The 22,425-nt window shown below is 37.4% G+C and overlaps 1 protein-coding gene across 4 annotated transcripts in view; it reads right to left on the bottom strand.

Annotated features, from left to right (window-relative positions):
• The window catches only part of ETS1 (ETS proto-oncogene 1, transcription factor), a 188,587-nt gene that overhangs the window by 8,125 nt on the left and 158,037 nt on the right, over positions 1-22,425 (bottom strand). For all 4 annotated transcript variants that reach the window (XM_023499550.2, XM_031960917.1, XM_031960918.1 and 1 more), the window contains one exon: positions 19,832-20,092. In XM_023499550.2, the coding sequence (XP_023355318.1) occupies positions 19,832-20,092 (261 nt within the window). The remainder of the gene's footprint in view (positions 1-19,831; positions 20,093-22,425) is intronic.

The raw sequence follows: 22,425 nt of genomic DNA, 5'->3' as shown, positions 1-22,425 counted from the left end.
TCAACTGAAAAATGAGGATAATCATAGCACTTATGTCTAAGGGTGGCTGTGAGAATCAAAGGAGATGATATTTATAAAGTGCCTGGCTCAGAGAAGGCATTTAAAAAAAATGCCTGTTTGCTTCCTTCTGTCCAAATAACTGACTTCGCAAGCCCTAATCCTTAATAAAGAAATATATCCAATCCTAGGATGAGCGAAAAGTTTAGGCATCTTATCTTTGGCTTTTAGGAAGGTTATTGATTATCTTTTATAAAATGTTTATTCTTTCACTAAAAAATAATAATAATAATAATAAGTCCATAGCTAAAGTGTATTAGAAGGGAACTTAGAGGTCATCTAGTTCAATGTCCTCATTTTATAGATGAGGAAGTTAAGTTCTTTGCAAGATCACACAGGTAGTAAGATGGAATCCAGGCCCTCAGATACCAAAAAGAGTGGGGGGACAGGAGAAGAGAGGAAGCGGAATTTGTGATTCCTTTTTAAGAGTTCAAGGCTTGTATCTTCTCTCATAGCGAGGAATAAGGAGAAAAAATGTCAACATTCAGTCTTCTGCCAGATAATTCAGTTCTACCCAACTCAGTTCAATATGACACAAAATACATTTCTTAAGTGCCTGAGAGAGGATGCCTAGAATTAGATGGGTAATTCCAGCAAGGTTGCCCTGACCTTGCCTCCAACCAAGTTGGTTCCCTTATTGGTAGTTGACATATCCTTGGTTACAATGATTAAACCTTCCCACACCGAACCTTTACAATATTGTATAACAGAAGCCTTTATTTCTGTAATGGGCAATCTCATCCTCCCAGGTTCAAGATAGAGTTAAAAAACAAACAAACAACAACAAAAATAAAGACTTGGAAATCAACAGCTTGACCAATTAGCTTTTGCTCAACTACGGATAATTTTTGCAAGTGGACCAAGCATTCCACACTCTAGGTCACAGTTCCAAGCCTCCCCAAATGAGTACTGCAAACTCTAATTGCAACCTCAGCTGGAGGATGTGTTAGTTGTGATCCCTGTAGGTTTGCTCATACCCATTCAGTTACAAACCACTCTGCCTAGAATGTCTTTAAATTGCGAAGTCCCCCTGCCCCCCACCCCAACACACAGTCCGGACCCTGCTTGTGGCCTGATGACCCCTGTCCTGGGGGGAGAAAGAGGCTACTAAGAATAGCGTCAGTCATGGGAAGGGGGAAGCTCATATGCTAAATGTGACTCACAATGGTGGCCCTGTCTGAAGGCCCCCATTGGCAGTCAAGAGAGTCCTTTGCCACAACTGCTCCAGAGTGTCACACATCAGGAATTCACTGGCATCACTGGGAAACTATGCTTCTCAAGTCAGAGCACAGAGCCACAATTACAGTGGGGTCCCTGTTAGAGGAAAGTCTCTGCGGGGGGAGGGGAGGGGGATTCTAACAGCACACCCCGGACAAATGCATACCATTAAGGAGTCACCCCATCCCACAGCTCCTTCCGTCCTTTCCCTCTATTGACTGATATTTCCTTTTTGGCTTTGGATTTCTTGGTATCTTAAGTGTTTTCCTTCTAGATGGAATGCTAAATTAAGTATCGAGAAAATCTGGGTTTTAATCCTGCCTCTTCCTCTCTTACTAGCTTTGTGACAGTGAGCAAGTTACTCAGTCTCTCCAGGGTTTGGGATCATCAGCTATAAAATAGAAGAAATAATAGCAGCAATATCAGAGATAGGACATGTAAAGTGCTCTGAAGATCTTTAAGTATTAGATAAATTCCCATTGTGTTCATTAGCTTCATTGTTATGGTTGACAATTCCCAGCTTTGACATTCTTTTTGAGGCTTGGACAATGAGTTAGACTCTGAGGGAGTTTATTATTATTACTATTAATTATTATTGCCATTATTCTCTTCAGGAAGATGGTTGGCTCAATATTAAAACTATTGATCTGAGGGGACTGATAAGGTTCTAATAACAGTACTTCAGAACAGGAATAAAACCAACTGGCAAGCCACATTGCAAATGTTTTCTTTCCACAGAAGGGAATTTCAGATACCTCAAATAATCCAGCTTTATCAACATAGGATCATAGAACTAGAGATGAAGTGTCCTTAGGAGCCATAAAATGACATATTTGTAAAGCACTTAGCATAGGGCTCAGCATATAGTTTGCTGTTGTCCAGTTATTTCAGTCACTTACAGCTCTAAGTGACCCCTTTTAGGGGAAGGATGTTTTCTTGGCAGAGATGTTGGAATGATGTGCCATTTCCTTCTCCAACTCATTTCACAGACGAAGCAAGGCAAACAGGGTTAAGTGATTTGCTCAGGATCACAGTATCTTAAGATGGATCTGAATTTAGTTCTTCCTGATTCCAGACCCAGAGCTCTGTCAAATTTATCACCTAGTAGGTGTATTTATTAAGCACTCCTCTTCCCCAAAAGCTTATTTATAAATAAGAAAAATGAGGCCCAAGGAGTGACTTGCCTATAGTCATATAAGTAGTAAATACTTAGGTAAGATTTGAACCTTGATTCTTTGACATCATAGCCAGTGTTCTATCCATTCTACCATACCTCCCATCATTAAGGCTTTGAAACTCAGATAATGCTTTAAATTCTTCCAGAAGCAAAAGGTATATTACATATCCTGACCACTTGAGGGTTCCTAAAGATCTTGAAGGATTTATTTTTAATTTTTACTTTGATTCTATCTCAATGGTGGCTTCTCTGCTATTGGGAAAACAGAAACCTTTAAACAAAGATGAAATACTACCATCATCAAGCAGGTCTTGATAGCATTTTTTTTTTCCCACTAACCCTGAGCTTTTCTTTTAGCAAAGTTGATCCCTGCCAACCTAGTAGAAGCCTAAGATGACTAAGCAGAACTAGCCCCAAAGCCCACAAAGCTAATGTTATCTGTTTCTGTTGAATGACCAACCATTTATCTCCTCTTTGATTTTAAAAAAAAAATCTGCTCATTTGACATCTGCCAATCACACCAAACTGATAGCCTCTAATCCTTTCTTCTGTGGCCTGATTTTAATTGAACCAAACACCTAGTACAATATTTTCATAACTTCAATTACCCCTTCCTCTTAGGCCCCCTCTGCTGGGTATGTCAACATCAGGATGAAGCTAGGTTAGGGACTCTCTTAGGTCCTCTGTTAAATTCTTCATTTCTCATTAACCAAAGCTGCCTTGCTATTTGTACCCTAGGAAGGACTAATTTGCAAGAGGTCACTTTCATATACATGGAAATTTCAAACTTGGAAGGAAGCTGAAAGTTTAAAATGAGCAGAGATGTCTCAAGATGTTTCTTGAAGGAAGGAATCTCACCTCAAATATAAAAACTGATTGCTACTACCAAAAAAAAAAAAAAAAAAAAAAAAAGACTATAGGTTGCATGAAAACCTTAAACATCCTGCTTTTCTCTCTTTGGGAGGAAAGCAGCATTAGGACTCTTAAATCCCAACTCATCACCAACCTTGTTGGAGTAAAAGGTTCCACACCTTGTTGACAACTGGGGGTTAAATTGCTGCTCTGTTGATAAGTTAAGCTACATTAAAGTTCTCTGTGCAGGGAGGACACCAGATTTTATTTTAACCTATGAAACTCTCATGGTTGGCCAGCCTTGCACAAGAGCTGACTCCTCTGTGATCAGTACACATCTGGCAGGTGGCCCTAAAACAGAGAAACAGCCTTTTCTGGTCCCTCCCTTCTAACCAGATGTCTCAACCCACAGTCAAACAATGATAGCAAAAACAGAACACTAAGATCTAGAAATGACCCCATCTGCTCACAAGGCATCATTTGGTACAATTGCACATCTATTCCATTCTCCAGGAAAAAGGAATTCTTACGTCTGAATGACCATTCTCTGTTTTTCAAATTCTCTGTCTTTCTATAAATTAAATAGAACCTGAAAACTCTTCTCCTCCATGGAAATCCTTTCATATTGAGCAGAAAAGATTGGATGGCTCTCAATGACTTGCCTCCATCTCACCTAAATTTAAGATGATGCTCATGTGAAACATTCTGACTATCTGTCTTCCTGTCTGTAGGAAAGAGCACATAACTCAAAGTAAGATACTACTACCTGAGTAGTGAACCAAACTGCTTCTAGGCCACAGAAAAAAATGAGGAAGAAAAAGGAAAGGCTGTTATTTCAAATTGGTCCCTATGGCCACTCTCCCAAATTAAAATTACCTTGATTACAATTCATTTCAAAACCAAACAATTATTCAGTATCTACTACAGGTGATAGGTAAACTGATAGATAGAAACACATATAAACACATACATATGTGTATTGTTTATGTAAATATAATACAGATAAGCACATATATAATATAGATAAGTAATGTTTGTATGTATATATATAATATAGATAAGTAATATTTTATTTTACATATAATACATACATATATATATCTATATACACACATACACCCATATATTATATGAACTTGTCTCCCTAATTAGAATGCAAGCTCAATGTGAGTAGGAATTGAAATAAAGAAGAATGCACCAGCAGAGAACCAGGCAAGGGTTATAAGAAAGTTGAAAGAAGTAGCTATGTGAATTTTCCATTTTGGGCAGTTGGGGAAGATTTCAAGAAAAAAATGTGACATCTAAGTAGGGCAAAAAGAAAATGGACACAGTCCATAGGATAACTATGTTCCTAGGACATTAGTTTACCAGTAAAGACTCTTTACCTTTTTTGTGTCAATGAGTTTAACAATATAGTACAGTCTGAAATCTATACATGGACCTCTTGGGGGTCTGTAGACCCAAATTAAGATCCCTTGTTTTAGATATAGTGAAAAAGGGACCTCAGAGGCTATCACAGTCTAAATTCCTCTAATCTTACAGTTGAGGAAACTATTTTGGTTTTTTCTCCCATTATACCATGGTGCCAGCTTAAATGAAATACAGTCAGAAGAGAGCAGAAGAAGGGAAAATAACAATTAAATCACAATCCACTTTGGCACATGATGGCAAATAAGGTTAGAAAAAGAGTTTGAACACTTTCTGTAGCTTGAGTGGCTCTCCCGATCCTTGAAAATGAGGTTTCTATTTTATCCTATAAGAAACTGAAGACCTGTTAGCAGGAAGAAGACTAGCCAGCCCTCCGCAGGAACTATGTGATGGCTGGCTTGGAGAGTGGAGAGATTGGGAGAAAGGAATCCTTTAGGAGGTTCTTTACAATCAAAGTGAGAGACATTGTTGAGACAATCAACAAGATTGAATAATTGACTGGATGCAAAGAATGGGGAGGGGTGAAGAAGGGAGTCAAAGATGCCTCCAAGATTTGACTAGGAAGAAATGGGGAAAGTAAAAGGGGAAGGTTTTAAGTGGGGGAGGGAGGATTAGGAGTGCAGTTTTGACATGTTAAATTTTCAACATGTTAAGTTTTAGGTGATAGTAGGACATGGTGCACTAGTGAGAAAGTGCAGGGCTAAATATACAAATCTGGAAGTTATCTGCTTGGGATTGATAATTGAAGCCAGGTGAATGGATGAGATCACCAACAGAGAAAATGTGTAGCAAGAAAGCCAAGGACAGAGGCTTGGAAGGCAACCCTAGTTAAAGGATTAAAGGAGGTGGATGAACTAACTACTGAAGGACAGTAAGGAGTAGTGATAGAGATAGGAGCATTTGGAGAAAGCAGTATCACAGAGGACTAAGAAAGGAGAGAATATCAGTCAGTTAATAAACGCTTATAAAAGACAGTTTCTGCTCTCAAGGAGATCATAGTCTAGTGAGGAAGATGACATGAAAACAATTATATACAAAACAGTAATATAACAACCAGTTTCTATTGGAGATAACCAACAGAGAGATTAGAATTAAGGGGGATCCCAGAAACACTGTTTCAAGAAGAGAGTATACAATATGTAGAGTAAGGTATTGCAGAATGATCAAGGAAAATGTGGACTAAAATGTGGCCAATGGATACTGGAATTAAGAATTCATTACAAGTCCCTTAGATAGGCCTTTCCATTGACAGATCAGTAAGGAAAGAACTCAGACTATAGGGGCTCTGATGAATAGTGAATGGGTAGTTTAGATTTCTACTCTCTGCAGAAGTTTAGTATGAGGGAGAAGAGAGAGAGAATTTGATGGTTGAATGAAAACAAGGTCAAGAGAAGGTTTTAAGATAAGGGGCCCCTGAGCATGTTTGAAGACATAGAATAAAAGAGGGAATGTAATCAATAGAGAAAGCTCCTACATGAAACAGAAGGAAGGGTATAAGAATAGTCCAAGAAGTGTTATCTGTATTTTACATAAATCTCATCCACTAATTGATTCTACTGTATATAGGATTTAAAATGAATTTCTCTTTTTTGTCCCTCTTAGGTTTTAAGCCCCCAGAAGGCAGGAACTAAGACTTTTATTTTATTTGATTGAGGAAGAGTCTAAATGTATGATTTCATTGATGCTGGGTATTTCTGGTATGGCAAATTCTTTTGCCAAAACAGATCAGGAACTTGACTTCAACAATCTTAGAGAATTACTCAGGGGACTGAGAAGTTAATTAACATATCTATGGTCATGTAACTAGCATATATCAGGGATAAGACTTGTTTACCTATGCATTGCTCTTAACAAGCACAAAAACATGGGTAATTATTTATTGAATATATTTAGTAATGGTGAAGATTAAGGATTCAGTAAAATATAAAATGCCTCTCTAGGACTCACATTAGACCAAAGATGGAAACCGACAAAGCAGCCATCACTGAGAGATGAACCAAAAGTAATTTTTGTAGCCTAGTTAATACTATAAGTACATTATTACTCCAAGAGTTAGCATGAGCCTAAGCAGTATATGGTCACAGATTAAGCCCTAGAAATAAAGTATTTAGACGGGACACAATCTTATATTCTGCTTTAAAAAATAAAGTAGCAAAGTGGCTAGGAAGTCAGTTTCAATTCTGACTTTTGACTTGATGTGCAATTTTGGACAAATCATAAAACCTCAACAATCTTAAGTTTCTTTAGTCATAAAAATAAAGGCAAGAATTCTGTGTTTCTTTTACTTTATAGTAATGTTGTAAATTGGAGAACCCATATATGAGGAAAGGATAAAAGTATGATAAATGATGGGAATAGATAAAGATACTATAAAAATCATTGGAACAAAAACATCACGTGAAATTGAAGAAATTTTCTTTAATTTTTTGAGAGGAAAATTTTGAACGGTAGGTAAATGAAAGATACAAAGGGATAAGAAGGAAAATGAGTTTCTGGGAGTTAATTTGTAGATTTTGACAGAGCTATCTGGAGAAAATAGAGGCCATAAAATTATTAAAAGTCATAAAATGTATGGAAAAAAGTATGGTAAATAAGAATATAATCACATTAAAATTTTTTTAAAACACAAACATCCCCGTGAATTTACTTTTGTTTAGTCCATGAATGAAAAAATAAAAGCTGCTTTACAAGTAAAAGTGCTACAGAAAGTGTCTGGGGAAATCTTCACCACAGAGAGGACTAGATCCTCTTTCTCCAAAAAGGTGTTTGTTTCTCTCGTGTCCATGCCCCAGATTATCACAGATAAACCTTCCTACACTTCAATGCTATGAAGATTTTACAGTCTTCTACTAGAAAAGAAATCTAGCTTCCAACACTTGCCTGAAAGGAAGACTAAAGCGTTAGGGGATTGCCTGTTTAGGGATAAATACCACTCATAGGCATCAACTCTAGGTAGGATCTGGTTGGGCTGTCCACTTGGGACATATCTCATTATGGCTCACTTAGTAAGTCTGTAGGGCTTAACAACAAGACAGGAGATTTTTAAAGTTTTGGAGAAAAGACACTTATTTTTGTCCCATCTCCTCACACCTGCACTGCCTGAGTGTTCAAATGGGGGTGGAAGATAAAAAGGGGGAAGGGAGAAAGAGGGGAAGCTGTAATTCTCTTAAAGAGATAGTATATTCAAGTACAGCTACTTCTTTCCTCTAAACCCACAAATATTTCTTTTTAACCATGTCAAACCCAGCACTGACTCAAAGCTTGATACTGGAGCAGTGAAGCTAATGTCAGGAAGTGGGTTTCTTTGTCTTTTCTTACTAATGTTTTCTAGGTAACTGTTTCTTTTAAGAAGATCTTAAAGGTAGGGTGGAGTTGGATTTTGGGTGGGGATTTTATTAAAGACAACGTAATTTATGTTAACAATATAGACAGCTAGAAGTTAGTGTTCTATAAATGTTTTCTAGGTAACTTTCTTTTAAAAAGCTCTTGAAGGTAGGAGAGTTGGATTTGGAGTGGGGATTTTATTAAGAACAATGTAATTTATGTTAACAATATGAACAACTAGTAGTTAGTGTTCTACAAAACTAGTTAATAAGAAATTATTCAGTAGTCAGAGTTAATGAGGTTCTGAGTTCTGTATTTTCTTTCAGTAATGACTCAATATCTTCCTGCAAGTTACTGAATCTTTCTGGGTTATAGAGCTTCCTAAAAAACCTAGACTGAGAAAACCCTTTAGAATTCTTGGTTAGGTGATTTAAATCCAGGAGAAAATTCTGGTGCTGTGAAACCACATTCATTCTTGCATTCATTCACTCATTTCATTCATTCAGCAAATACCTACTAATAAGCCCAGGAGTAAGAAGAAAAGTGACATCTGGTACAAAAGGAGACTCAGAAGTCACTTAGTCTAACCTGTTCCCATCTTACAAATGAAGAAACTGAGATCTCTCTGAAAAAATGGTTAAGCGACTTGACCACATTCACACAGATAATAAGTAGCAAAGCTGAAAATAGAATAACATTAATAACAAAATAGAGTAGTAGAAGCTGGATCAAAGAAAATAATGGGAATCTCTTCTCTGCCATAACAGTGTTATAAATTAGGCACCTTCCCCCTGAAAGGAAATAGTTACTAAAGAATCCATGCTTCAGAGAGTCTCTGAGAAACTTTCCAACCATCTCAGCTGCCAAAGTTCAGTGCCTCTACAGAAGTAGGTTCTGTGAACATCATTCAAGCAGACCTAGTACCAGGCTGGTCTCAGAGTTTCAACTTTCACATTCAGTCACAGAGGAGAACTTTCACTCTCAGGCCTCAGGTCTAAGGCACAAATGAATCAGAAAGAAGGTCATGTCAATAAAAATTCACTGAGTACCTCCTCTGTGCTGAACATTAGGTTCTATTTCTCATGCATCTGAAGAGCAGTGAGACTCACCCAAGCATCTTGGGTTCCGTCAGTATGGTTTTATAAAAAACCTTTTCAGTTTGAAAATGTTATAAATCATCTGTATCAGATTGCTTGCTATTTGGGGGAGGGGTTAGATAAGGGAGAGAAAGAGGGGGGGAAATGGAACTCAAAATCTACAAAATGGATGTTGAAAACTATTTTTACATGTAATTGAAAAAATAAAATATGATTGAAAAGAAAAAAAAAAAACAACTTATAAGCTCCTGAGGGGGGGAAAAAAGATTATAAATGGTAGATGAATTGTTGGAAGCGATTTTTAGAAACCATCATTTCCAACCACCTCAAGAAAATGAGATACAGAGAAGTTAAGTGATTTGACCAGTAATACAGGTGATAAGTAACAATGGCAGTGTTTGGTCCTCTGATTTCCAAGTCAATAATCTTTTCATGGTACCATGATGCTTCCCAATCAACAAACTTTACAGTCAGTGCTTTTAGTCAGAACGAGACAACAAAACTGAGGTCCTAGGGAGAGGAGAGGGAAAAAGAGAGAATTTGGAATTCAACAGTTTTTTAAAAATTGTTTTAACATGTAATTGAGGAAAAAATTACATATGTATATATATACACACACACATATATATATACATACATACATATATATCTATATTTATATATATATAAATGAGGTACTATCAAACCCAGGTTCTGCCATTAACTCACTAACTGGCTTCATAATGTAGGACAAGTCAATCTCTGGTCTGTTTCCTCTTCTACAAAATTCAACAGTTGCAACAGCTGATCTCTAAGAGCTTTTTACAGATTTAATACTCTGTGACTGTATGATGCTAGTATTAAGCACCTTCTAATGTGATAGTAAATCCAGGTGCCCAAATACATAAGAGGGATTACCACAAAAGAATTGTTCATGGCATTGAGAAGTTTGATATTCTACTGGGAGGGCAGGACACAAGACACTGAAGAATAATATAAAAGAATCCAAGAGGCTAGAGCACTAAGCCTGAAGACAGGAAGACTCACTTTGCTGCATACAAATCCAGCCTCAGGCACTTACTAGCTATGTGACTCTGCATAAGTCACTTAACCCAGTTTGCCCGAGTTTCTTCATCTGTAAAATGACCTGGAGAAGGAAATGGCAAACTATTCCAGTATCTTTGTCAAGAAAACCCCATACAGGGTCATGAAGAGTTAGACACAACTTAAAGACTGAACAACAAATATATTTTAAAATGTCTAATCCTAGTCCTCAAATCTTGATACTATAACTAGATTGACAGATTAGATTCACTCCACTCTCTCAGCTGAGCAGGGACTATTTTTGTATTTTTTTTTCTATTTTCAGAACTTTTCATAACATTTGGCACATGGTAGGCACTTAATAAATGTTTACTGCTTGATTATTCCTGATATGATTAGTGATGGTTATTATTGTTGATTCCCTAATAAACAGTAGTAACGTCTAGGTTATTGCTAAGCAGGGTAGAACTGCCACTTTAAATTCAATATGTAGGGAAGGCTTGAAAGTTTCCCTTATTTTGACTCTAGCCTTTAAGATTCTGAGAGACCATCCTCTTCTAGAGCTAATTGAACAGAAACTACCTTGATATTTATTAAGCATCTACTGAGTGCAGAGCACTATGTCAATAATGGGAAAGGCACAAAATTTAGATAAAATATCTCTTGTTCTCAACAAGCATACATGTCATAGTGTCATAAAATATCAACATAGATAGCTAGAATACTCAATATTAATACAATAAGAGCATTATTGTTGTTCATTCATGTCTGACTCTTCATGATCCTGTATGGGGTTTTCTTGGCGAAGATACTGGAGTGGTTTGCCATTTTCTTTTCCAATGGATTAAGGCAAACAGATTAACTGACTTGCCGGGTCACAGAACTAATGTTTGAGACCAAGCCATCTATCCATTAAGCCATCTAGTTGTCTCTACAAAGCTTTTAGGGAGAAGAAAATGTTTAAATGGTTTGGGATACCTGAGAAGGCAGTGGAGGAGGCTGAGGGGAGGAAGGCAAATCACAGAAAATTCATTTAAGGAAGAGGAAAGTGCCAAATTATAAAAGCAGAGAAAACCAACTAACTTTGGCAGGCTGTTTCTTAATAGATGGCAAAGCATTTCCAGGCATTTTAATTATCAGAGGTGGAGTTTGTAAGGATGACCCCAACACTGGAAATCACAGCAGAACTAAGGAGATCTGACTCAGTGGGATCATTTCACTTCAAAGAAGAAATGATTGAGCTTTGAAGTCTAGACTGAGAAGCATCTCAGGGTGGTATCCAACCTCTCTCAATTGCAGTTTCAGGTTTTTTCAAAAGGTCAAAAGACAAAGTCGTGCTGTGTGAGACTGAGAGGCTCCTGGGTGGGAGAGGGGAGGATGTGTTGGAGGAAAGCCTTATTTGAAACAAGCATGGAGAGTTTACCTAGAAACTAACCCCACAAACCAGCAGTCCATTCCCAGAGAGCCCCATTTTTGCTTATCAGTGACAATAGTTAGGCAGTTACTATCAGATTAAAGAGCTCCAAATTGCTATGACCAGAATAATAATAGGGTAACATTGATATAGCACTTACTATATGAGAGGCACTGTGCTAAGCACTTTTCAATTACTATCTTAATCAAAATTCTGGAAGTAGCTGCTATTATTATGCCCATTTTACAAATGAGGAAACTAAGATATGTTAAGTGCCTTGCCCAGATTGCATGGCTAGTATTTAAACTTATGTCTTCCTTATTCCAGGCCTAGAATTCTATCTACTGTACCACTGAGTTGTGTGCAAAAGGTTCAAAAGGAATCATCCTCTACTTCAGATATAAATTGCAAGTAAATTGCATTCCCTAAACCACGGGTAACTGCTTAGAAGACAGAATAAACCCCTCATTTTAAAGTTGAAGATAAATATGAATTGTCCTCCTACAATACATTATCCATAAAAATACAACCTATAGATGCAGATACACCATATAAAAATGACATTGATTATACATCTGCATAATTTAAATTTATATAATTAATATATCATTAACATAATTACATTATATATTGAATATATAATGGAAATCATCAGGTAAGTACCATTAATTTCCAACTGAAGTTTTATAATTTCATTTAAACACAGTAAATTAAGATGGTACCTGTGTAATTATGAACAAGTCACTTCAACTCTCCTGGCCTCATTTTTTCCTCATTTGTAAAATAATGTGGATCAATTGATCTCTGAGTTCCTCTGCCAGGCATAAAATTTTTATTAGCACCTGGTTTCCTAGCCTATCTTCCCCATGTTCCTCCAATTTCTAAGAAGAAAAATCCCTGCTTCCTAAATCTTACATGATACAAGCCTCCTCTTATCATCTCAACCCAAATAATCCTGGAGTGAGGCTTGGGAGATATTTTTTATTGAATTCTTCATGAATTCAGGAAAGACTTGATTTGTCAATTAGCAATTAGAGTAACTTTGGCCAAATTATTTAACCTCTCAGGGTCTAAATTTTCTTACCCATAAAATGATTAAATTATCTTTGAAGTCTCTGCCAGTTCTAAAATTTTATGATCTGAAGTCTTAAGCTATACTTCATCTCAGCACTATCCCCTAGTTTGTTTTTTAAAATGATACCAAATCCATTGTTCTAAAAAAAAAAAAAATCCTAAATTGGAATCTGAAAATTTCATATCCAAGAGATCATCACTAAAGTAATAGCTAATCTGCAACTATTAATAGACACCTTAGCTACAAGTTTTAATAAATCAATTTGAGATTGGATCATAATAATTGGTTTTAAATCAACAATAATAATTTTCTTAAGAAAGGAACCCAGATCTGTCACAATCTCATCATAAACACACTGTTATTCCTATTCCCTTGTCCTGACCACTAAATGAAGATTCATTCTAAGGTTTCTCATTATGTTATTTGTCAACTTTTCCAAGTTGCTATGCTTTATGAAGAATGTTTTGGCAGCCGAGTGGAAGATGGGCTACAGAAGGAGAAACTTATAGCAGACAGTCCAAGCAGCAGGTGAATGCTGTGTAAAGTGCTGATGAGAGTCCAGGTGTGAGGTACTGATCTGCACAAGGGTGATTCCAATGTCAGAGGAAAGAAAGGAACACAAGAAGTGTTATGAAGGTAAAATAGATATGCTTTGGCAACAGATTAGATATGGGGGAGGGGAGAGTAAAGTGAGAAGCAGGACACCTAAATCAAGATTAGCTGACTGGTTGGATGCTGATGCTCTCAACAGCAGTAGGAAGAGGGAGTATAGCCAGTACAAGGGTGGTGGCCTGGAAAAGAACTAAGGGATCAAGGGATTGGAGGTTCCAATGAGGATGATAAACTCTGAGTCAAAAGAATGAAGAAACATGCCATGCCTCTTGGAAGGTAATGAATTAAAACTGCAGAGACACATTTTTGGCCATGGCTAATGTGGGAATTTGTTTTGCCAGACCATGTAGATATGTATTGAGGGATTTGTTTGTTTATATTTTAAATTTGCTCAACTGGAGTAGGGAAAGAGAGGGAGAAGGATAGGTTTTTTTTTTTTTTTAATTTGTTGCTTGAAAAATAAATAAGTATTTTTTTTAAAAGATAGATGGCAAAGAAGTTTCCTAATCATTTTGTCTTATTTGGGAAGCAAGGAAGAGAACACTCAGACTCCAAATATTATTCTGATTGCTTAATATTGGTAGGGAGAGAGGAAGGTTTTGCATTTTAGTGAAAAATCTGGAGTTCAGCAATCAGGAACTGTCCTATCCACTCTGTTCTAACCTGGATAAGTCACTGTTTTCGTTTCAATTTTAATTTTTGGCAATATGCTGAAAGAAATCTAAGTTTGCCAGGATGAATCAAAGTCATCAGAATATTCTATGGTTGAGGAAAACATTTCCCTGATGCCTAAACAATATACAGAAAATATTGCCTCAGGCATCTCCAACTTGTGATCTTAAGTTGCTCATGACGCATTTGAACACAAGAAAAAATGGAGCTCTCTGATGCTATCAGCCTGATAACCGTAAGCAGTTCACAGTAAGGTAAGAAGGTACATTTTGGCGGAAGCCAGCATTGCATTTGATGTATTCTTAACTCTGCTAACAGGCAGCCTTTCAAGTAATGTTATCTGTTCCCACATCTTGACCTAATTTAACAAGTTGCCATGGGAGCCCAGAGAAGGTTGATGCAATTTTTCTTATCTATGGAAGAAGAATGTAACTGTGCAAGAGAACACAAAAATTCAGTTTCTAACTGATTTTTACTTACAGTGAAACAAGTAAGACATCAAATGAAGGAAAAGAAAGTGCCTCCCTCCTCCACTACACATACATACATACACATATACACATACACAAACACTTTGAGCCTGGGGAATCTGAGCCTACTTGGGTGGGCCAAAATGGCAGTAGAAGTCTGGAGGCAAAGCTACAACAAAAAGCAGAGCCTCATCCAGAGACATTCCACCAACTCTTCCTGGGGCGGTGGTAAGGGGACTGTCCCTGGAAACTGGAAATCCTATATTATAAATGGGAAATGAGCTACCAGAGAGGCAGCTAGAATACAGAACCTAGAGTCAGAAGATTCATCTTCACGAGTTCAAATCTAGTCTCAGACTCTTCCTAGTTGTGTGACTCTGGGCCACTCACTTAATCCTATTTGCCTCAGTTTCCTCATCTGTAAAATGAATTCGAGAAGAAAATGGTAAACTACTCCAGTTGTTCTGCTAAGAAAACCCCAAAATGAGGTCACAAAGAGTCACACACAACGAAAATAACTGAACAATGACAGAGCCATCAGAGGACTGGAATAAGAAAAGGAAGCATCATAGGGGAAGTTATTGGGAGACACAGAGCTAGGAGGAAGAGGCTTTGAGCACAAGAAAAATTAGTCTCCCTACAGTCCCTACACTCAAGTCTCCCATCCACACTTGCAACTTACAATCCCCAGAAGGACCAGCTCCAGAATCATTGAAAGGCAAGTCAAACACTAAAACATAGGTCAACAGCATTAAGGAAACAATCTCAAAATATTTTAAGCTTACATTAAACCCCAAGAGACCTCCTGTGAGCAAGATAAGAAGGTTTCTCCTTCCCTTTCACAGAAATGAAAAGGAGGCATCAAGACAGAAACAGATGTTCTCAAGATCACAGAATGAGTTAATGACCAAGGATCTCAAAGACCTCTATCTTCTGGACTGTTATCCTCATTGTCATATCAGATCTCCATAGAATTGTCATTAAGGAAATGATGATATTAGATATTACCAATCAACCCAAGATCTCACATGATATTGGGATCGTAGATTAAAAACCAGAAGGGGCTTTGGAGGACATGGAGTCTATTCCTTTCACTTTGTAGATGACAAAATTGAGGCCCAAAGAGGTTAAATAATTGTCCAACATCACACAGCTAATAGGTGGCTCACAGGAGACACACTCTCTCTCTCTCTCTCTCTCTCTCTCTGCATGTTGCAGCTAATCTATTTTTTTTTAGAATTATAAGTTTTTTTTACTTTTCAAAATACATGTAAAGATAGTTTTCAACATTCATTCTTGCAAAACCTTGCATTCCAAATTTTTCTCCCTCCCCCCTTCCCTAGAAAGTAATCTAATATAGGTTAAACATGTGCAATTCTTCTAAAGATATTTCCACATTCATCATGCTACACAAGAAAAATCAGATCAAAAGGGAAAAAATGAGAAAGAAAAAGCAAATAAACAACAACAAAAATGGTGAAAATACTACATTGTGATCCATATTCAGTCTCCCTAGTCCTTCTGGATGCAGAAGGCTCTCTCCATCACAAATCTATTTGTGATGAATCTGTGATTCATTGTTTTCAAAGAAGAAATCACTTCTTTACATTTGGAATCATTATTTGGGGTATGATTATGGGTTACTAGGAATTCTTTACTTAAATGACAATGAGATCCAAAAATGCCTCTAGAAATTTTCCTTTTTGTCCCTCTCTAACTACTGAATGGCTTCTGCTTATATACCCTCTATAAAATAACAATTATTATTATCAAGTAAAATGGGAAAAGTCTTAAGGAAGTGTCCACACCTCCAGAATATCTGTATTTGTGCTAAGCAATTTTTGCATTTGCCTTTTAGGCTCTGAACTTTGATTGCCAGAGGGGCTGGCTTAAAAAGTACTTGGGTTTAAGCATCCTTACAGATGTCTCATTTCCTTGTCCCTTACAGATGTTTTACTTCCTTGTCCCTGCCTCAACTTGAATTTCATATTCATTCTTTGAGTTGTATCTTCAGTCCCTGAGGCTTCATCTCAAAGTTCTCTTCCTACCTAGGGAATCCAAAGTTAGGTAGCTCTGGAAAAGATCAATCAGGTCTCAGTAAATAATTGTTAATGGTGCTGTAGTAATCCTCCTGAAAGCTCTCTTAAGCTACCCTGGGGAACCGAGAGGACACAGGTCATCTCTCTGCACTCACTGCCTGTAGGCCTCAATGCATTTCCCATTCAGAAAACCCAATAACAAGCATGCTTAATGAAATCAGAAGAGTTCCTGTTTCAGCTTGGAATGAGGATATAGCCACTTCTCCATGTTTGCCACTGAAGTTATCCATTTCTACCAGAATCCCACCCCAGAGGGCTGACCACAAACCTCTGCAACTGGCTGGTAAAGAACTGGCCAAATAGGGTTTCCCTGACCCTCTTTCTAACCCTTCAGCTGTGAGGAAACTCCAAAGGGAACAACCTAGATTCATTTATGCTTTTTTTGTGAGTACTTCTCAAGTCCCTGGAGCTAGAAATACAATTTTATACCATCTGAAACCTTCAGTAGTATTCACAGCCAGCTGTGTTCTCACTTAAATATTTCTCCCCTATCTAAGGTCACAAACAAGAAGATAACGTACAGAAAAGGAGAGGCAAGGGGCTTCACCTGTAAAGTAGAGTGGGCCTAAATGACCTGCAGCATTCTTTCTGGCTCCAAAGGTATAGGATTCCAGTAGTGAGATCACATCGACATTTTTTAAGGTCATGCTCTATGATTTTTATTTCACCGGTGGTTGGTTAGTTGCTGGGATTGGGGAAGGGTTATATTTCAAGGAGGAACAACAGAGCCAAGAATCTGGTACTGGAAGTGAGAGTGGGAGTGTAAAAGAGGGGTGAGGTCTTTCTAGCCACAGTTTTTGCTCATTACCAACCCAAGAACAGAAGCAGGTCCAGCCATTTTAGGGCGGCTCTGAGACCATGTCAAACAAACTCCTGAGACCAGTTCAATTGATGGTTCTTCCCATCTTTCCTTTCGCCTTTCTAATAAGGCAGCCCTTCCCCTTAGTTTCAGTGCCTTGTTTTTGTAACATCTGGAAGGCATTCCTAATCATCAGCTAACACTCCGTACCATGGGTGTGGCTCACCCCCAAGCTTTCCTCATTCCAGGTGGCTTTAATTTAAAAAAAAAAATGGAGACCCCATTTTTATTTAGATTTTTACTCAACTAGCTATAAAAAAAACAAAAAAGCCAAAAACCTTTTACGGTGCACCTCCGGTATTCACTAGGCAGAAGAAAAGAGAGGTAAGAGGTTTCATTTGTAAAATAAAGAAATTGGGCAAGGTGAACTTTAAAATCACAATGTCATTTTAAGGTCATAAAATGTATCTTCTTTCACTGAATCAGGGAGAAGGTAAGACAAATAGGAAGTCTTCCCTTGAAGTCACTAGAGAAGTTGATTTGATAAGTTATTCAGTTCCTTCATCTCCCCTTGCGCCTTTATGAAGGCAGCTCCAGACCCTGATTCAAGTCTTGAGAATAATGATGCTTTTAGGTCCAGTGCATTCAGACATCATTCTGGGAGTCAACCCCTGTATAGATGCTATGTGGCAACTATTCCTGCAAAAACTACAGCACTCTGCTACTGAAGATCCAGAAAGGAAAGTTCTTGCCCACCAAACTCCTTACCACTTCCAAGTGGTTCAACACCAGAAATTGATATGATTTTCATTAATGGGAAATAACACTAAAGAGACATTGCCATCTGCTTTGTCACTGCATCTTAAGGATCTTGGTACTTTTCAATCTGACTTGCAGCTGAAACATTCCACGGGTTGTCTCCCTTTTCCATCATTAAAATGTTTACTTCTTGAAAACAGAGACCGTCTTACTTTTCTATTTGCATCACTCTCTGCACGTAGTAAACTCTTATCAAATGATTTTTCCTTCCATTCATCCAATCATCCAAGTCTGACAGATACAAGACATTTGACAGTATATCTTACTTGCATTGCAGCAAGTAAGATATACTGGAGAGATGTGTAATTAAGGAAGAACAATACCAGGAAACATGATGGGAAAGCATAATGAGTGCTAGACTTGTAATCAGGGTAGGTAAAAGTTTGAACCTTGCCTCCAACACTAATAACATGATTATAGGTAGACGAGTCACTTCATACCTGTGATTCTCAGCTTCCTGATATATAAAATGGGGATAATACTAATATGTAGCATCCAACTCATAGGATTGTCATAAGGATCAAGTGCTATTATATCACATTTGCATTAGGTCTTAAGGTATATAAAGTGTTTTTCTCATAACATAGTGCTGCAGTAAGCCTCCTGAAAGCTTCCATAAACCACACTGAGGAAACTGAGGATCTGAGAGATCGCTACTGCAATCAGCATTATTTTCATTTTAAATCACTTGCCTAAGTCACAGTGCTAGTAAATATCAGAAAGGGGATCCATCATCAAGCTCTAAAACCAAGCCTCTTTCTGCTACATTAGAAGGCAAGTGTTTCTTCATCCTGACTATATATCCTGTGCTGATTTAAGTCCAGTGGATTGATAATCCACATAATAATCACTCCTTATCAACCTATTAGTTGTAGAGTAAAACAAATAGAAGGCAGATTTAATTTAGATCTTAAAATATAATTAAATTTGATATTCTAAAAAATGTATGAGTTTAAAATTAGTTAAAATTCATAATGATTTCACCATCAGAAGATTTTTCAAGCCTTTTAGAAGATATCCAATTATTAAAATCTTAGTGCTCTGTGTATCATATTTAGCTTTATTTTTCATTTGCTTCAAGACAGAGAAGCTTCTAAACTGCCAATCATTTAATATTGCCTTTTAAAACTTTGTTTCCTACCTTTGAAGCAAAGCACACACACATGTGATATTGGGCAAATCTCTTAACTTCTATGAGTCTCAATTTCTTTATCAATAAAAACAAGATTGGATTAGATGATTTCAAACACTTTTAAGCTGTCTCTCTATGACCACTGTATTTAATCACTATAATCTTTACTACTATAATGAACTCTAAACCAGAAATTAAGTTGAAAAATAAAAACAAGTCATATGAGTGAAGCCCTCTTTTATATCCTTTTTGACAAAGCAAGGAAGAAGTTAGTGTTTCCTAAAGATTCACCAAAGACAGGTCTACAGAAAAGTTGATGGATAAAGAACTTCTTAGGCTAGCTTTGAAAGATTATTCAACAACTAATGCACTACATTGAAGAGCATTCAGCCGGTACCTGACACAGAAGTTGAGTATCAACCAACCAAAGAAGGACCAAAGAAAAAGCTTGATATCTACTCAGGTTCCTCTGCCAAGACCCTCCACTCCGGGACTTTTCATCTGCCCCATACCAGAAATTAAATAACTGCTTGCTCCTTGAGTGGTTGGTGAGGGACTCCTACCTGTGTAGCCTGCCAGAGCGGCAGCAGGAATGACGGGCTTATCCTTGTTGAGCTCAGCACGATCACGCACATAGTCCTTGAAGGTGCCCTTGGGTTTGTGGTTGGGCAGGGCAGCAGGATAGTCCTCCGAATCGAAGCTGTCATAGGAGGGGACACGTTGGAGACTGTTGAAAGATGACTGACTGCTCCAGGACTGGGTGAGACGATCGCAGCTCTCATAACTCTCTATGCTCTCAAAGGAGTCCTGGCCTCCAAGTTTACCTAGAGGTAGGGAAGGAGGGAAAATGGGGATAGGGAGGGAAGGGTCAGGAAAAGACAATGGTGAAAACCCTTTTATCCTTCAAAAGGGTATTGCTTAGAGCTGCAAGGAGGTCAGTGGTTAAATGAAGTTCCACTGGGGCGACTGGCCATACTCAGGAGAAAATCAGATATTCTGGGCTGAATCCAAGGAATCCTAATAAATGTGTAACAATTCATTCTACAGCTCTGCTGTACAGCTCTTGGGACACTCAGAGCCTAAACCTCCTATACAAAGATCTCAGATTCAGAGGTACAACACTAAGCGATTTCTCTGTCTTGAACTCCTACAGGGGGGATTTCCATGTAGCACTTTTGACCTACAGACCAAATGAGGAAATCATGGCAGAGTCCTATTCCAAGTTAAAACAGCATAAATGTTTTAAAAAGAAAATGGCATAACTTTGCAAAATCCTTCTGCCTTAAAAAAAAAAAAAATGATCCATCCCATTCTAAGTACATTGTGCCTTCCTTGACCTTGGTTCTAAAATGCTATTTGGCAGCAACATTTTATAATTATATCATAATAAATACATGTACAGACCTATGTCTCCTACAGGTAAATAAAGCTGTAGAATCCTTTGTCCACCACCACCACCCACCTGTCTGTATTCTACCCTGTATTCTTTACTTGAGAATGCACCTCTTTCTTTAAAAAAAAAAAAATTAAAATTAAAGATCTGATTTAAATAGTTCATGTCCACAGCAATGTCAGAAATTTCTTATTCTGTGAGTTGCTTAATACATTCTTCACTGACCACAAGATCATGCAAGTTCATTAATTTCCCAAACCAGGTTAAAAACAGCTGCTGGGATTGCACAACAGCTCCTGGAGAAATTTCCATTGGCAAAACTGTCCAAAGCACAAACACTGACATCAAATTTCAAGAGAGAGAGGCTGCATGAAAGAGCTGAGGTTATCAGGATGTCTGCCATGTTCTACTACAAAAATGTGTATGTACATATATATACATGTATATGTACACACATATACGTGTGTGTGTATGTGTGTGAGTGTGTGTGTGTATGATACCAAGAAAGGAAATAGGATCCATTTAATTATCAGGAAGCAGAAGGGCAGCAGTGATTGTGACTATAGAAATAGTCACACTGTCAACTCTCAGTTAGTCATCTATGGATCATTCACACTAAGTTTTTAGTGCCTCCCCCCTGCAAAGCAGTAAGCTTTTGAACCAATTCTCCTGCTGTTATTTAGGGAATTTGAGGTAATGAACACCTAAACTAAATAGAACTAATATAAGAAATCCTGCTCTACTCCCCCTAGAAATCAATAAATATACATAATTATATATAACTAAATGCATTGGTGTATTTATAAATATATTTATAGATATTATAAACACACAAGAATACACATGTGTGTATATATATGTATACATACCATATGTCTGTTTGTAAATGTGTGAATATACACAATACATCTATTGAGTTGAAAGCATTGTGCTAGATGCTGGGGATATGAAGGAAAAAATGAAATAATACCTGTTCTTGAGAAACTTATAATCTACAAAGTAGAATTATGATGAATCTAATGCAGGAAAAGGAATAAGGGAGAAAGAAGAGGTCAGACAAAAAGCTCTAGGAAACATCAAGATGAGAAAAAGCCCTAAGAAATGAGAGAGGGAATGGTTGGGAAAGGACAGAGGAATAGTTTTTGGAAGAATCGATATCAGAGCTGAGCCGTAGAGGAAATGAGACTCTTGAGAAGTGGGAATGTACACCAGGGCTATCTGTGCAAATACATAGAGGCTGGAGATGATAATTCATGAAATAACAAGTAATCCCATTAGGGTAAACCAAAGGGGAGCAGTATGAGATATGACTGGAGTGTAAATTGAAGATGGCTATGAAAGATGTTAAAAGCTAGATTCAGGTATTTGTATTTTACCCTATAGGCAATAGGGAGTCATTGAAGATTTCTGAGGGACATGGTTAAAGAAAAATTACTTTGGCAGCTAGATGAAGTATGATCAATTAGAGAAGGGGAAAGTTAGTAGTAGAGAAACTAGCTAATAGTCCAGGTAAAATGTGATAAGAGCCTAAGTTACAAGAGATGGAAAGATGGAAAGAATTGGGTGGATTCAAGAGAAATTATGGAGACAGAATCAAGAAAACTTGATAACTGATTGGATATTAGGGTTGGGGAAGATAGAAGGAAAAATCCTCATCCTTCCCTCAAAATTTTTCCCTATCTCCAGTCCTACAGCAAAACTAAAATATTCTAAAACAAAATAAATTATTTAAAGAATTACTACCTGTGTTATCTGAGCTACTGA

This window comes from Sarcophilus harrisii, chromosome 3 (genome assembly GCF_902635505.1).
Source record: "Sarcophilus harrisii chromosome 3, mSarHar1.11, whole genome shotgun sequence".
Classification (NCBI taxonomy): domain Eukaryota; kingdom Metazoa; phylum Chordata; class Mammalia; order Dasyuromorphia; family Dasyuridae; genus Sarcophilus; species Sarcophilus harrisii.
Note: the sequence above shows the minus strand (reverse complement) of the source record. Positions and strands in the feature narration are given on the sequence as shown.